This window comes from Trichoplusia ni, chromosome 8, assembly GCF_003590095.1.
Source record: "Trichoplusia ni isolate ovarian cell line Hi5 chromosome 8, tn1, whole genome shotgun sequence".
NCBI lineage: Eukaryota > Metazoa > Arthropoda > Insecta > Lepidoptera > Noctuidae > Trichoplusia > Trichoplusia ni.
In genome coordinates, this window is record NC_039485.1 from 10,924,590 (window position 1) to 10,942,253 (window position 17,664).

At 35.9% G+C, this 17,664-nt stretch overlaps 2 protein-coding genes across 16 annotated transcripts in view; one reads left to right on the plus strand and one right to left on the minus strand.

Annotated features, from left to right (window-relative positions):
* Positions 1-224: 224 nt before the first annotated feature.
* On the plus strand, positions 225-1,837 carry LOC113496813 (adenylate kinase). Of its 3 annotated transcripts, none has more exons than XM_026876162.1 (4): positions 225-332; positions 447-584; positions 785-1,021; positions 1,293-1,837. In XM_026876162.1, the coding sequence occupies exons 2-4, from the start codon at positions 483-485 to the stop codon at positions 1,680-1,682; spliced, it is 729 nt and encodes a 242-aa protein (XP_026731963.1). In that variant the 5' UTR covers positions 225-332; positions 447-482; the 3' UTR covers positions 1,683-1,837. The 3 variants fall into 3 exon arrangements, with proteins under 3 accessions (XP_026731963.1, XP_026731964.1, XP_026731965.1); XM_026876164.1 differs by having other exon boundaries at positions 245-328; XM_026876163.1 differs by having other exon boundaries at positions 238-584.
* Positions 1,838-2,035: 198 nt separating this feature from the next.
* LOC113496810 (guanine nucleotide exchange factor DBS-like) overlaps positions 2,036-17,664 on the minus strand; it is a 71,355-nt gene continuing 55,726 nt past the window's right edge. For 11 of the 13 annotated variants that reach the window (XM_026876148.1, XM_026876156.1, XM_026876155.1 and 8 more), the window contains exons 12-20: positions 13,121-13,255; positions 10,946-11,131; positions 10,488-10,679; positions 9,957-10,082; positions 9,336-9,533; positions 8,878-9,083; positions 8,626-8,797; positions 5,489-5,621; positions 2,036-5,373 (exon numbers count right to left, since the gene is read on the minus strand). In XM_026876148.1, coding sequence (XP_026731949.1) covers positions 5,276-5,373; positions 5,489-5,621; positions 8,626-8,797; positions 8,878-9,083; positions 9,336-9,533; positions 9,957-10,082; positions 10,488-10,679; positions 10,946-11,131; positions 13,121-13,255 — 1,446 coding nt within the window. In that variant the 3' untranslated portion in view covers positions 2,036-5,275. Of the gene's footprint in view, positions 5,374-5,488; positions 5,622-6,814; positions 7,724-8,625; positions 8,798-8,877; positions 9,084-9,335; positions 9,534-9,956; positions 10,083-10,487; positions 10,680-10,945; positions 11,132-13,120; positions 13,256-17,664 lie in introns of those variants that run through there. The other 2 variants (XR_003400846.1, XM_026876158.1) reach the window with 2 other exon arrangements.

Consider the following 17,664-nt stretch of genomic DNA (forward strand, 5'->3'; position numbering starts at 1 on the left):
TTATTATATTATAATTATATTAATATGTGTATATTATAGGTAGGAACATTAACGTTGGTGATACATTGAGAGTTTACAAAGTAGGTTGTGCAGTTTTAGAAACTGCTAACAGAAAATTTACCGATTTTAAAAATATGTTTATTTATTATTAGTAAAAATTTGTTATTTGAAATTTCAATGTGGCGGAAGAAACTTTCCTTGTCTATTGTTATTATTTGTTAAATGACATTTGACATTTGTTTGTTGAGGAGTGTTGACATTTATCGACCGACGTCACCACATGAGGCCTGATCCGATAGTGTCTGACTGAATAATCAATTTTAATTTGGTTGGTACGTCGATTGACAGACTTAATTTAGATAATAAGCAGTGCACGTGACGCGCTTTCTTTAGTCGAACGTACGTTCTTAGTCTCATTTACGTAATTAAAATTTTCTTGGTTATAGCCTTTCTTTCCCGGACCGGCCTGATAAACCAGCGAAATGCCGCCAGCAGCTCCTGCCGTTAAAATCCAACCTAATGATGACCCTATCGGCATCAGAGCTGTTCTTCTCGGACCTCCAGGATCCGGGAAAGGCACTCAGGTAAGATAAGTGGTTTCGATCTTTGACCTTTAGTCGTAAAGTTCATTACATTAACATTATAATGTCTAATTAGCCTTTAATACTCGTTTATAATAACATACATAATATGTTACACAATATCGGGGTGTCAAAAAATGTATGTTTAGATTATAAGTAGGTACCTATTTATAATCATACATAATACTTTTTTATGTTATCAGGCACCACTCCTCAAAGAAAAGTACTGTGTATGTCACTTGTCAACTGGAGACATGCTTCGAGCTGAAGTAGCATCAGGTTCAGAGTTGGGTCGCAGACTCAAGAAGACCATGGATGAAGGCAAACTGGTGTCAGATGAAATGGTAGTAGACATGATTGACAAGAACCTGGATCAACCTGACTGTAAGAATGGTTTCCTACTTGATGGATTTCCTAGAACTGTACCTCAAGCTGAAAAGGTAAATTTGTTACTAAGCCTTCTTATTAGAAAAAAAACATAGTTTTTGAGATCATAAGTTTTACAACAGTCATTTTTTATATCACTGTATCAGATGAAGTAAATTTAATTTTCAAATATGAGTATCTCACTTATAAGAAAAACAAGTCATGTTTTTCTTGTATGACTATTTATGTCCTATCTTATCAGACTAATCATTGTTTTTTATTTATTTAATCATACAACTAGGTGCAATTAATAAATGAGCTCATACAGGATTACTTTCATTTCAGTTGGATGATCTGTTGGCTAAACGTAAAACAGCACTGGATGCTGTCATTGAGTTTGGGATTCAGGACAGCTTTCTAGTGCGTAGAATCACAGGAAGGCTGATTCATCCTTCCAGTGGTCGCAGCTACCATGAGGAGTTTCACCCTCCTAGGAAACCCATGACTGATGATGTAACTGGTGAACCCTTGATCAGGCGGTCAGATGACAATGTTGATGCTTTGAAAAAACGGCTTGCAACTTATCATGCACAAACTGTACCCCTTGTAGACTATTACATGAGGAAAGGTCTTCACTGGAGGGTAGATGCATCAAACCCTGCTGAACAAGTGTTTAGCAAGATTGATAATATCTTTAAAAATAGGATCTTTTCAAGGCAAAGTGCGGCCCAATAACTTAGTATTTAAGTAAATGTTTTGTACAAATTTCATTTCCATATTGCAGTTTTATTCATGACTGTTCTTTGTTTAGTAATACTTTTGTAAAACCAATATCATCTATTTTAGAAACTATTTTTCTTGAAGAAATACACTGGACTGGAATCATGGAATTACTTGTTTAATTAATTCCTCAGATAAACTTATTTTTAGTGTGATGATAAGTTATATTGATCACACATTATTCTTATAAGCTATATATTATTAGCATATGACTGAAAATATAATTGAACAACTGACTATTAACTGAAAATATAATTGTAAGTAATTTAGGAACAGGTAAATTTTCATAGGTAAAAATTAAAATCCAGTTTGGTTTGAGAAATATATCTTGTTCCATTAACATAATTGGTGAGTAGTTATACAACATATTAAAGGCTTTAAGCTCGTAGTAAGGCTAAACTCATACACATTTAGTCATTAATATGAATATTAAACTTCATATTAGGTATTAGGTTAGACTGTAGACTTGAGTGTATCTTAAACAAACTGGCTATAGTACTTTTACACATTTCAAGCAGATTATATAGAAATACTTATACATGTAACTAATAGAATACATAGATAGTTGGTTAACACAGGTACAGAAGTAGCATGACTATAGTTACTATAGGTTAAATTTATTTATCTTCTCTAGCGGTTGAAAGTTAACGAGATATCTACAATACAAGCTACTTTGAAATCGGAACTGATTGTTTCGGAAGATTTTGTTATTATAAATTCAGTACTGCTTCCATTCTTTTAGCAATAATAAATTTAACGAAACGCCTTTATTGCAATAATACATTTCTTTTGAGACAATTGTTTTCCATACATAGTTCTATTTTGGATTCTGACTTTATTACCGCGATTACAATGATTATAAAGTTAGTATAAAATTTGTTCGAGTACGTTAACGTACATTGTAAGTACTTTGCAACGCACCTAATAATCGCTTATAGATTGCACTTCTCAAAGAACGCCATACATTTAAGGCTTATTGTATTGATTTCTCTTACGGGTGTTCTTATCAATTATTTTACACATATTCGGAGTATTATTAAAAATACTAAAGGGTATCGGAGTATCTTATTCTTTCTGTAAGTAGGTGTCTTATTTCGAATACAATTTTTATAATTTACTAGCTGACCCGAATTAGAATAAATCCGAATAAATTCAGATGTAAACACCTCACATCGCAAATTTGATTAAAAACCGGTGAAGTTGTTTAATATTTCATCTCATACAAACAACGTGACGTCATTTATACATTAAGATAATTAGCTCGGAGATAAGAAATATCAACTACAAATGTGGAGATATTATATTTGGTGTTGTTAATTATTGTAACTCTCTTCTTCACTTCTTTAAATGTTAGAATAGGGACTCTATCATACATTTTTACTATCGTAGGTGTATGTACACTGCATAGGTACATTCATTGAACATACAGTACAATATTTTTGCTGATCCTTTACAGCTGAAAAGCTCATATGTTCACCAATACAAAATCATGTTTGAAATAGATATAAGTACCTGGGAACTGACAAGTTTTACATTTAAATTTACCGCTATTATAGGAGTAAAATAACATTAAAAACTTGTAAAATTCATCACTGGATATTTCACAGCCGTGTTTATTTGAACTTTTTTAGATAAGAGAGAGACTTTTCTTATTTAGAGTAGGGTTTTCTAGATTTTATGAGTGAAATTGCTTAATTCGTTTATAGTAGGTATGTTACATAGAAAGGTAGATATAATATAAATGTATGTGTCTACAATATTTTGAAGGTATTTATATACTAGGTACATTAGGTACTACATAATATAATTATGTCTAGGTTCTTAGGTAGGTAGGTACAGAAAGAGAGTATTTTTTATAGTAGAACATACTTAGTATTCCTAACGCAAAATTAAATTTTGCTGTTTAGTTGAAAAAGAATACACAGCAAACTTTTAGGTAAACATCATATTATTATAGGTATGATATCAGTGAGGTAGGTACCTACAACTTAACTCTACAAATTAAAGGGTGAATCTAAACAATGGAGTAGGTGGTCACCGCTGAAAGGATTGCACCTACTATAGCGCAGACTGCTTACTACTTACGCTAACAGTAAGAAGTGGTCGAGAGTCTCTACAACCTCTTACAGCGAGCGATATCTACTGAAGGATATTTCAGCCCTCTACTAATGGGTTCAAAAATACCTAAATGGATGTGAAATTATGAACTGTTTATAATCAGCCGTGAACAAATATTACCATTAAACCAATATTCAGAATTTACTTTTTGGGATGTATATCCATATCTCTTTCCAGAGTTGAACATAACTGACATAACTATAGGTAGGTTTATGATCCTAGAAAAGGTAAACAATCTTGGCGTCTTTTATACGAACACAAATAAAATACTGATGCAGTCATTTGATTTGGTAATAGTTAATGTTAAAGTTAACATCGGTTTTTAGTCGTGCATAAACAGTAATGTAGGTACCTATATGTATAAACAAATGTTCTATGATTTAATGAAAGCGTAAAGGACGGAAATAAAACACAAAATAAATGGACCGATTCAGTGTAATTGTGATCATTTTCAATAAGTATAAACATAATTTTATACAAAAGAATATTTCATATTAAAAGTAGGTATCTAGATAAAAATCTTATGAAAATTTGACTTGACATATACAACGACGAGACAGTTACATAAACATAGGTGAGAGGAAAACAAAATAAGGAATCAAAAATAAAGCAAATAATATTAAATGATTAGCAAATCGATTGTTACATGATTGTATAATACGGACTAGCAAAAAACAAGTGTAATAATACTCATAGTATTACAACAGATTGAAACTATCATTTTCGACTAATAGGTCCTCAAGTCAAAGATGATATGAAGATAACAAATGATATGAAAACGATCTATTAAAAACTATACGTGGCTCACCATCGACGAAAGGGCTGTTAACAATACGTAGGTCCCGATAAGGAAAACACTACAATACACTGCTTGTCATGGGGGATTGATACGTCACACGAATGAACACCGAAAGCTCAACTAGCATCAAATAAATTACTATAGTTAAAAAAATAAAGGTAGATTATATACAGAAATGATACGATACCAGTCACAGCTACTCAACAACGTCCTACGCCACTATATATATAGCTTTGGATAATCGTAACGACAACACGTTTATGGCTAAAACTAATTTATAATAAAGCTTTTTAGAACAACATTTACATACATTGAAAAATATTAACAAGTGGGGTTTCGGGGTGTTCGCTACTGGTGCTGAAAAACCACTATATCTACACCTTTACCGATTTAACTGAATATGAATAAGAAGAAGTTTGAGGCACTTTATCATAACATTTACCAGATTTAGTGACAAACAGTTCTTCTACACATACCAATGTTTCAAGTTAAAACTAATCTACATCTGACCGGGGACTGAAGATGACAAGAAATACGAGCACTGCGTGTTATTTGTACCCAGCAGGTCGGAGTAGACTCGTCCCAATAAAGCTGACGTCGCAACAGTTAGTACGGTGCAGCCCCGTAGCGCTCAGTGGTCGTGCAGGCGGTCGTGCGAGCGGCTCGACGACCGCGACGTCTTGCGCTGGTCCAGGTACGCCGCCGGCGCCCAGCCCTCGCCGTGGCCGGCTGGGAATGTGCGAGGCATGAGTTAATATCAATTGCAACTTTATGTCCCTATGTATCCCTATCATAAGAATTAATAATGTGTAGTTAGTGTCAGTCCAGGCTGCAGAGTACGTACCGGCCAGACGCACGTACCACCAGCCGGCGCAGCCCACCTTGAGCAGCTCGGCGTGCTGGCCCTCGCGCAGCGACACCTCGCTGGGGCCCACCGCCGTGTAGTCCGACAGCGCCACCAGCGCGCACCCCACCGCCTGACACACAACACACCGCTCAACATCTTACTCGCTGCTATTTCGACATCACGCTGTCAACATTTCTGTTTTGCGGGGACTGACTACATAGACATTGGCATTTCTATTAACGTACGAATTGTCAATAATGCACAAGCATTCATGCAATTGTTTATAAAAACATTCAATAGATTAAAAAATAAGTCTCCACATTTAATAATTGGGTAAATGACATTGTCTATGTTAGTTGTTTGATTACTATAATGAGTCGATACACGTTTATTCAGCTTGTAGAATCTCAGATAGAACATGGTTTTAAGTTTATTTGTGTTGTGTACTGTCATATTTCTAGCTATGTTATGAATTTATAGCAATCGTATATTTGTAATACACCATTTTGTTTGTACATTGATCAACATGCATCCTTCCACCACTGGCCAAACAGAGGGCTTAATCATATTGAAGCCAAAAATTTAAACTGAAGAAAGACAATTACAGCTACATTTTTTTCTACTGAGTAATTGCAGTGTTACTACACTCTCAGCTTCACTTATTTTTTTATCACTTTAGCACCAACAAATAATTTGTTTGGTTTCATATTCTTTGTACAAAATATGTGATGTATAAAATGCAAATTATCATACATTTTAAAAGTAAATAAGATTTTTTGTGCTTTGTGAATGTTAAATATCATTGTTTAAAGGAATTCAATCCTATCAATTTTATCCTATATCTATGGACGGCACTATATAACATTATTATTTTAATAATGTATCTGTTATGGGCATACTATTTTTGTTTCTAGATATTTAAAAAGAAGGATATTATAATTTTTGTTTATTTAATTATTCGATTGATAAAGTTGTTAAATGTTTGACTTGAATTTGACTACGCCCTCGAGACACATACATGCACATTAATTTTGAAGTAAGACATACACAAAGTTTCCTCTGTGTATTTTCTCCAAATACTGATTTGTTTAGCGTTTGACCAGATCATGCATTTAGTAAAGCATTTTATAGAACACATAATTATTAATTAATTACTTATATTATCTAAACAATTATAACAGATCGTTGAGTACGATGTAGATCACAGTCAAATACACATATAGATACGTAAGAAGATGAATATTTTTTTTGCTTTAATTAATACATAAGACATTAAGTAAGTACATAACATAAAGTATATTTTAATAAGTATAGTTTCGATAAATAATCCATATTATGAAATACGCAGGTATTAATAAATACGTTGTCCATGAGTCCAAAGTGTAGTGAGTGCTAGTTATCATAAAATTGAGTATAACTGTAAACGATTTGCGTCACACTGAAATAAACAAACATTAGATACAATCAAAAGCTGTTAAATTGCACGTCCAAAGCAGTGGTCTGTGAATGATGCAAGCTGTGATGCCGTGCTCAGCTGTGTCCAAATACGCTATATATCAGTTTTGTTGTCTTCATAAGGCTAATATTTATTTGAAATAAGATCTAAAGATAAACTAGAAGATTGGAAGATAATGGAATATTTTAGTGTCTCTGTTTCTTATCAACTTAATTCATATAGCCTTGGATATCAAGTTGTGTAGACAATATTATAATTGAACTAAAGCGAAATAATTTAAAACTTAAATAAGTACTTATAGATAATATAGTAACGTGACATATATTATAAGAAGGATATAAATAGTAGGTAGTATGTATTACATAATATACAGTGTGTTGTCGCTAATGTTTTATGATATTGAAATACAAAGATCAAAATAATCAACATCGATGTATAACATTTAATCGAAGCAAGCGCATAATTTAACATAAAACCAATAAGCACACTGACAATGAGTGACATAACAAACAAAACATGACTTACACGATAGTTAATGTTCAGCGAATACGACCGAAATATCCACGTTCTCTTTGGTTAGATACTTTAAACTTTGGATATGAACTCAGTCTCTTTTTCATTATGTACAAAGCCACTACTGGCTGTATGCTCGCAAACATTTATTATATTCAGTACTGTGACACGTAAAACGTGGATGTGGCTTGTGCCGAGCCCGCCACTGAAAAGAACTGAACCATTCTGTGGATGGTACCGTTGAGACCCACGGCCTCCGTCACCTGTTGAACAACACAACTTAGAGCATGGCGGCCATTTGCTTTACACATCGTCCCACAACATGGCGTCCCTTATAGGGCCCATCATATACCTCTTCTTCAATGAGCATAAATATTTGGTATCTGGTAGTGCCACGTGGACCGTGCATAAACTATATTCGTACGATTTTTGTGCTAGTGTCGCTAAATCATTGAAAAGGAACTAAAAAGCGATGATGGCTAACTTAACTTTTATGCTGTGAGGGCGTGAATCCTATTGGACTAGGGTAGGACCTTAAGATTTTTATCGTGTATCAAGAATTTGTAGTATTTACATCATTTACACGACTATATCTATAAGCAGATACTACAAATTCTGAGACGATTCAGATATTTTTCTACCACCGAGCAAAACTTGTTATCCCGTATCCTTAATTTAGATTAATGTTATCGGGAAGCATCATGTGCATGGGGTTGCCAGCGTTGTCATGCGCTACCCGTGACTATTCAGCCCGCATTCCTTTAAAAATACACTTTACACTTACATAAACGAGTGGGTTTCACTTCACTCAACACTGCAAACCCAAAATTAGTTGGCATTAATTTTAAAGACCCACGTTTTAGTAAAGCTACCCCGACAGTAAGCGTAACACTACAGTCCTATGTTAGTAGACGTTACTGGAGAGGACATACATAACTGACATTTACTCTGAAAACTGGTAACATGAATAGACAAGACAACATTTTCAACGACCAGATTTAGACATAAAAATTACTGATTACTTATACAAATAGATTAATAAGTGATTTTAGTTTGTACACAACATAATATTGGTCGATAAGGATTCTTGGGCAAATGTTATAGACTCTTAAGATGAATCCTGAAGAGTTCGTCTGCGGGCTTAGTGTCCGGTGTGTGTACATACCGGCGGGTGTTCGGGCTCGTCGTCATCGTCGTCGGAGGGGTCGGTGGACCAGCAGGGCTCGTCGTGCGCGTCCACGGAGGCCGCGCGGGCCGCCGCCGCGCCGCCGCCCGCGGCCTTCGGCGGCTGGCTGCCCGGCGGGCCCAGGTCCCACGAACTCGTTTGGATTAGCGTTCTGTGCCATCATTTAACATAATTAATTAGGCAGTATGAAATGCCGTGTTGCAGAGATATTGGCTTGTGTCTGGGCGCTACCTGTGTTGCGCGCCGTACTGGCGCACCCGCTCGCCCTTGAGCTCGTTGAGCTGGTCGAGCAGCACCCGCTTGACGCGCTCGACCCAGGCGCGCTTGACCTCCGCGCTGGCGGCCGTCAGCGTGTGGACCTCGGCGCGGCCCTGGCGCCACACCTCGAACTTGCGCGGGTCGCCCTTCACGGACTCCGTCAGGCCGATTTGTGACATCTGTGAACATACACAATGATAATACATCCAGTTCCGATGTTAATACTGTTGGAATTGTTTCGCTATTTTCTGTATCGTTCAGGACGTGTTGGTACAGTTATAAGTATTTACTCAAATCCGTTAGCAATATTTTGTGTACTTGTGTAGCAACAATTACTCATTCATCTCTCACCTGCAATTAGAAAACTAAAATGTGTAGACCGATAAGAGGCCATAAAATAGTACAGCGAGTGTTCTATGACTGATAGGTACCTGTAGATCGTGTTTGAAGTGATAGGTAGCTTTATTGTGACTGTTCTTGGTGGCCGGCTTGCAGAACAGCATGGACTTTTCGTACAGGAATATGTGACGTCGCCGCGGCCGTATCCTGAGCCGGAGGTCGCGCTTGTTCTCTGACACCACTAGGAACGAGCCCTGCATCAGCAGCTCACCTTGTTGACTTAAGTCCAACTGCAAAAACAATATAAAATACTTAAAACATCTTCGATTTTGTTCGCTAAGATTATTTTCAACAATTTTAAAAAGGATGTGAAAGTCAAACAACAATATTTTATGGTGCAGTCAATAACCTGTCTGAGTCAACAATTTGTTAAATAAGGAAGATCGTCTGACTGTATAAGTCATCCATGCATACTTATATAAACAAAAGGGATAGAACAAAAGAGAATAAGAGGTCAAAAGAATGTCATACAGGAACAGTAGTTTCTGAATGAACAATGCTAAAAAAAAGCATTATTCAGACCTTAAAGATCGGTTTGTGCCGTGCAATCAGTATTATAGTTGTCTATTTAATCATCTGAAATATTCAACACATGGCCACAACTAGACACGAGTGTTGTCTTGAAACGGCTTTTTAATAAATACAAGACTCACTGGGACGCCGGTGATTGCTATTTGATGCATGGAGTCGTTGACACACTTTAATACAACGAGCATACAGTCTAATGCTTGCTGAAGACCCGTTGTCATGGACCCGCATTCGCTGTATCTTAGTAGATCCTGTAAACAGTTTATATATGATGTAGTTTCCACCATTGTTTAACTTACTTTGAAAATAAATTGAACACATGAATGTTATTCGTAGAATGACAGAAGTAGAAAAAACAAATTGCTAATTATATTGATAATTTAACATATTGCTAATATTTACGCATTACGTATTACGTCAGAACGATATCAATGTTCTACCTACACCAAAAATTGGTTACAGTTGCGAGCAATTACAAAATTGATAATGTGATTTACGGAAAAAGTACTTTGTCGGCCGACTTTTACTTTGATTAAGTGCCTTAGATTTGAAAGTAAATTGTGTGTTTTGTTGTAACTACAATGCCGCCATCCTTACTGTAAAAACCTGATCCATGATTAAATTTGGGCACAATAATAGAAATGTTTGTATGTTACCTTAAGTAGTAGCTGGTACTTGGTGATCCGCTGCACAGGCTTGAGCAGGTAGGCGGCGAGCGGCAGCTTGTGTCCGAGGCGCAGCTGGCACGCCTGCAGGAACAGGTGCGTGTCCACCAGCGTCTCGCGCAGCCGCTCCGAGCGCGGGATGTTCTGGCAGTAGTAGCTGTACAGCCGGAAGAACGTCTCCCTCTGAGGACCAATGCAATGTTATAGACATTACCTACCTTTAAAATTTACTGGTCATTTTTGTGGATAACCCTTTCTTATGTCTTATCAGCACTGGGAAACGGAAAGGTTGAAGGAAGCGGAACGTTGTACGTTCATTTTACTGAGCGGGGATTTAGCAACACAGGAAACTGGCGTGACGAAGGTCTTACAATTTTAAACACGGACGTTACAAGTTAAATTGTATGATTAAAACATAAATAATGTAATAGATTTAAAGATAAGCATACCTTTTCAACAAAACACAAGGCAACGAGTTCCGTCGCTGAAATAGATTTTTCTAAATCCTTTAGAAATATGTCCTGGTGGAATGTAAAAAGTTCGTGTAGGTTGCCAAACAGCACGTCAGCCTGTCCCACGAGAGCTGCCGGTAGCAAGTGTTGGTTTTCTGGTTTTTCAATTTCTTCCTTATAACCCTGAAAGCAAAATAAACAAATTATATCCAATTTCCAATTGAAAAGGTTATCTTAGGCACTTATTTTATCTAAATACCGAGTTTAAAAGTGATGAGCAATGGCTTATAGTATCACACCAGTCCTGCAAGCGTCTATCATAGTCTTTATAAATAGCCTCAAGACATTTACATTCCGAAGGTGACAAACTGTGATTAATTTTCCAAAACTTTGACTTCTTCTTCAAGTTTTTCAGAGTCGCTGACCAGTTTCCAAATGTGTGATTGCGATTCAGACTTTGTGTTTTTCTTTCATCATAAGCATTGTGGTTAGATTTGTTATCATTTCGCGAAGCATACGCGTAACTGTAGTGATTATTATGATTGCTTGAAGATTTAAGACATTTGCTTGGCTTGCGACAAGATAAGGTGGAGTGAAGACTTCGCACATAGCTATCAGTGTTACTTCTTCGACACATTGTTGAGCCTCTTTTACTATCTGTACAATGAGAAACTGATGAACAATGATCTTTTATAGTAATGTTCCACTCTTTCATTATTCTTTTGTAATCCTTGAGGATACTTGTTAAAATATCTTCTGAATCTTTGCTACTACTACCCATCGTATTTCTAAGTTCAGTACAACTAGAAGATTTGAGCTGAGAGTCCTTAGATATTACGGAACCAGATAAATATTCCGGTGATGATGAAAGATCCACCTCGAGACACCCGTACAATGGATTCTTCACTAATTCTGGAACATCGAGAACTGTAGGCGCCGTAGTGGTGAGCGACTCGGCAGTAGTGTCTTCAGAGGCAGTGACCGCATCGGAATCCGGCAAGTAAGTTATTTTTTCCTCACTTTTTTGTATGTATTCATACCCAGGTAGGGGTTTCCCGTAAAAGAAGTTGCCAGTAAACGGCTCCATATGCACCGGTTTAATATTGCGCGGGTTATATTTGACACGGCTATTTTTTCCCACATCACTCACAGACTTCCTGCACTTTTTATTGCGGAGCTTTCCTCTTTCAAACAAAGGAATTTGATTTGTGTAGTCGCTGAAGAGTGTAGAGTCAGATGCGGCTCTAGTCAGACCTTTCTTCTTTCGCGTGGTGGGGTTGTCGTTTTTTTTGTAATACCACGAATAGGAAGTGCCGACGCTAATATTCGCGGAAGACTTATGGAGGTCGTATTTTCCATATTTCATGGTGCAACGCGTGGCGAAGTGTAACAAGCGACCGAGAGCCTGCACTGGCGTGCAGTTTGCGAATGAGTACCATGCATTGCGTTCCGCTCGAGGGGCTGACGCAGTCGGTTGCGTGCGGTACATCCAATGCACTAGATTAGACGTACTGAGCCTGCTGGCCCGAGAGCGGCTGCCGGGACATAGACAACTAGTGCACGCATTACATACATGGTAGTGGCACATTTGTTTTTCAGAGCGCGGCGATGGCATGGAGATATGCATGTGTTTTATTGGAACTAATCTTCCGTAACAGAAAAACGATCTGATCTAAATAACATTCAAATCGTTTGTAACAATTTGCTTCGCCTCTTATTATTCTTGAACAGGAAGTAATATAGTTCGTATAATGTTTTGACAATGCTGGGAAGAAAATGAGAACGTATTCATGCATGTTACTTCATGCAAACTAAGTAACCTTAGATTTCATATAAGACTAGATTAGAACATGATAGGTATTAATTCTGCCAAACATGAAAAACACGTAGACTGAAAGTTCAAGTGGACTGTGGTGTTCAATTTTAGCAGCATATTATATGGAAAAGAATTTGCTTTCGTTTCTTGTACAAAAAAGCGTTTTACACAGGTTAACGGACTTCTATTTATAGACATTCTGGCATATGACGCGACTAAATGTGTGGCCATCCGTTTCAATCAAATGAGAGATATCCTTTTTCCTTTTGGTAGATGTGCATTATTGAATGTGGAGACTCGGCTGTTTTACACAAATCAGTAGTTTATTTGAGTTACATGAGAGTAGGGCTACTCACGTTGAGTATGGAGCCGAGCTCCTGCACGTAGACCCGCTCCGTCTGCATGAGCTCGGCCAGCACGTGCCCCCGCCGCAGCCGCCGCGCCTCCGCATCTTCGCCGCCTGAACTCTCAGACCCACCCGATGTCTCCATCTGTACAACACATTCCATGTTTTATCGTAACACTTTGATTTATACAGTTTGATACTTTGTTGGTATTAAAAATCACGTTCAACATTTTCAGCTACCACAAGTTTCTAACTTTTTTCATCAGTTGAAAACTGGATAGTTCGAAGACTTATGTATCCTAGAGCTAATATGTTTGGATACTATTAATACCTAATTCATTGCATGAATTCAGTAACTGTCTGAATATTTGAATTTAATAAACAGCATTCTGGTAATAATCTTTACCTGTCTCGGTATCATTTACTTAAGATTAAAAAATGGACAAAAAAATCATAAGAAAATTAATAAATACAAATTAACACAAAAGTAATATGATTAAAGCTAAGATTTAGCGACAAAAGTAAAGCTATTCCATCTACTGTTAGTGTAACTGTAAAATTACCGTGCGTTCCTGTTTAATTACAAAATTCCTACTAAAGGAACCTATTAGGTCGTACATAATGCAGACGTAAAACTACATAAATGGTGAACATTTCCAACACTTACACATAAACTTAATACATTGCTAAATAATGACTAGTTGTTAAAATCGATTTGTTTACAATAGGTAATAACTACTCGAATATGCAAGAAAGTACCTGCGAAAGCTCCATAAAACACTGGAATTCCATAATTTAATAAATTAACAGGTTGTTTAGTAAGTGTAAATAACTCTGTTAGTAATTTTTCTCAGATTTGTTGTATAGTGTTTTGTAAAATACACGGGTACGTTACTTTTTGGCATTTTATTGTTGGTTTTTATATGACAGTTCAAGTTTTTAAATGACACATTACTAGAAGCAAAGGTTTACTTTGACGCCTTAAAAATATTTTTTGTAACCATAAATTCGAAATGTTTGTTCGTATATTTGGGCCATATTTTCTTTGAACGGATGAATTTTAAATAAGTTACACTGATTATATATTCAGTGTGCCAGGACTCTGGAGATTTGGTTGGCCAACAACAGGACGTTAAATAACGGCGAGCAGAATATTTTATTTTAATACATTCGACATTAATTCATAAACTTACGTGTTTGTGTTGTTCAGAAAAATCTTTAACAATTTTGTATCCAGTTTTAAGCACAACGTTCAACGTTTCCATTCTTTATATCGGCCTATTAACACAAGAAATAACACAGGTTCACTTAAGTAACTCATAAATCGGTCCAGATTGTAGGCAAAGTCTTTTGAAAACTAAATTTTAGCGTAATCAGCTTGTTACAAGCCAAACCCGAGCACATGGTGTCTGTTAAATGTGTGTAAGAATAAGGAACTGATGGCACTGGGCCGGGATGAGAAGGGGCCGCGGGAATACGTTGGGACCGTAAAAAAAAGTTGTTGCCTCCACTTTTGTGCAGTTAAACTGGCACGGTAGATGCTCTACTTTATTTAACGACGGTAAAGGGGCATCGTTAACAAGCTGTTCGAGTAGTCGTTTAGTCTTTGATTTACGTTTTTATAATCATTAATATAAAAGAAAAATAGTTGCTAGTTGTTAATTTCCGCCGGAAAACCAATCTTGCGATTTGGAGCATTCTGTATTACTATTTTAAGACTTGATAATAAGGAAATATAAGGGGACGGGAACAGCTAGTAAATGGTTTTGAAAGTTAACTAATGATAGTGTTTAATTTTATTAAGAAAATTATTACATTTAAAGGACCACACATATTTTTATTAATATTAACATTTACTTACTTTTTAATATAGTTAAGCCATGGTTTAACTTATTACAAAAAACTAGAAGCATTTCATATTAATTAAATCTTTGAAGTTACATAATTCCTAGATATAGATAAACTTAATTTTTGGAAGCTTTTAAAGCGATTTTTCTTCCTTAAAATTAATCATTCTTTTTAAGGCTCTTTGTTAATAAGTATAATTTTTATCTCTGTACGATATAATGTTATTTTATTCTCGATAAACCATCAATTAAAGAATCATATTTGTGAAGTAGAGCAATTTTTCGTTCGTTGTGACTATTTGTAAAGGGCGACGTGCAGTTACGTGCGCCAGGCATCACTACACCAAGCACGTTGTATGAACTTGTGTCTGTGTGCGTGTATATCTACACGCCGTACGTTAGTGTTTGTAAGCCACCACCACCTGCCAACATCTTCGTAGTTCTAAGGGTCTCTCTCTACCTCTTTGTATTACTCGCTATTGATTTGAAATATTCCAGTCCAGATTCATTGTTTTCTTTTTTTTCCTGGTGAGGACCATCTGTGTACTTCTTTTGTTTATGGTAGGACACAAGTTTGCGCACGTGCTTGGTTAGTGAAATTTGTTTAGTTTGATTTATAAATGCAAAGCGTTACGTGACATTTCGTTTTTATTGACAATAAAATATATTATTTATTATCGATGTTAGTTATATTATAAGGTAACGAATTATTAAAAGAAAGTTTACAATTACGTGTAAATAATAAATATCATATCAACTTAAAGTATAACTAAAAATGAACAAATTAAATGTTATTTCATGATTAGTCGAAACAAATAGCCCTAATCTAGGGATGAAATTCGATTTGTTTTCCACATTTACTTATACATAAAGTAACATCATTTAGTGGAACATGGAAATATGGCGGCTTTATTAATCCATGACCCTCGACAGTAAATGCACTTGAACTGATTGACCATATTATGCGTTCAATTGGCGCGCCGCGGCTGCGCGTGAGTTGTACGCTGTGATTCATGCGATGAATTAGTGGTTCAACTTACTCGTACTTTAAAAATGATACAAAATTTCTTGTTTTTCTTTTTAATATTAATTAATCTTCTTTCTATTTATTCATATTTCCGTTTTAAATCAAACGTTGTTTAACTTGCAGCGCCACCTTGTGAAGTTTATAAATAGAAGCACAATAAAAAGCGGTTGGCATTTAAAACTTATTTTATTTTATTATCCTCTGTATTTTTTGTTTCTTATTTTTGTTGCGAGTTGGTTTTTTTTTGTGTCTCAAGCGAAATCATTTTATTTATATTGTTTTAATGTAATGTAAGGTGTCAAGGGAAAGGATTCATAATAAGCGATTGCATGGAATATTATTTTTGCCACAAATAAGGAGTGTTAACTCATCGTAGACTCATTTATATGTCGCAATATATGCAATTTTATGCATAAAATATTGTGTTTCATTTCCGCAAGATGTAACAATCATGGTTGACGAAAGCAAAAAGTGAAGTAATTTGGTTCGAACTTACATAATCATGAAATCTAACATCAGTAATATACATGCATATATTTGCATATGCATCTACAATGTTTATGTGTCTGTTATTTGCTTAAGTTAATTTACATTTAATTAACGACTACACAGAAAACTAACCTAATATGAAATTAATGACAAGGTGACAAGTTCATTTTATTATTAACAGAGAGAAGCTTTTACATTATTAAACATGTACTATCTATAGAAGGATTAGAAATATAGACAATCGAGATAATTAGTCATTTTAATGACACATAAGACTGGTTTCGGCAAACCGTTCGCATAATAACAAGGTACATTTTATTTCAATTTTATTTGTGGTAAACCAGTTTAGAATAAGGTGCATTATCTACGACATAAAATAATAACTCAACAATTAATTTTAAATAATTTTTATATTTTTGTTTTGTGTGACAGTCACAGAAGCTGAAAACTTATTTGTCGTCGACGTATTTGAAGACACACCATGAGACGTGTAGGTACATGGGTAGGTTGTAACGTGAGACACGGTTTTCTCAATAAACTCCCAGGAACAACAGTTGCGCAAGCATGGAGTAACTGGAACGTTCTCCCGTTACGCAAACCGTTACTGTAATCACTTTTATATGGATCTAGTGTAAATTTACGGGGAATTCATATTTTTTTCTGTTGTTATTATAGATATACCCAATTCTTTTCACTAGTCTCAATACTCACCCTCTGTGATAGATAAGTCTCCACCTTCCTCATTTTTGGTCATTTTTTTAAGAGTAATTGACTAAAACCTAAATAAAAGTCTCACTTCTGGACACAGGTCCCTTCCATGTAGAGAAGGATTGACCACGCACCCACGACCATGGCTCACTACGTCACTACGGATAGTAATGTCTGACTAAAGTATTTTAAATAAAAGTTATCAAATATCAGTGGCCACAGTGACAGGAAAACATCTGCGTGTGGGATTATCACAAGCGACGGTCGCTAACATGAATATCCGCATTGTGTTAGCGTTCCACAGGTAGGTAGCATACAATTTCAGCGTCACACGATATAAGATTACAAGTAATTACATGTATTATTATACAGGAACCTCTCTACGTAGGACATACAGATTAGGTTTTATGTAAACACGCTAGGCTTTGGAAATGAAAACATGTTCCGTAGGTGTCACATTGAAAGTTCTTGACTTTGATTCGA

Excerpts from the sequence above, each read along its gene's own strand:
- LOC113496813 (XM_026876162.1), top strand. The coding sequence starts at position 483 with ATGCCGCCAGCAGCTCCTGCCGTTAAAATCCAACCTAATGATGACCCT. Across the intron at positions 585-784 it reads GATCCGGGAAAGGCACTCAG|GCACCACTCCTCAAAGAAAA; the intron begins GTAAGATAAGTG and ends TTATGTTATCAG. Across the intron at positions 1,022-1,292 it reads CTGTACCTCAAGCTGAAAAG|TTGGATGATCTGTTGGCTAA; the intron begins GTAAATTTGTTA and ends CTTTCATTTCAG.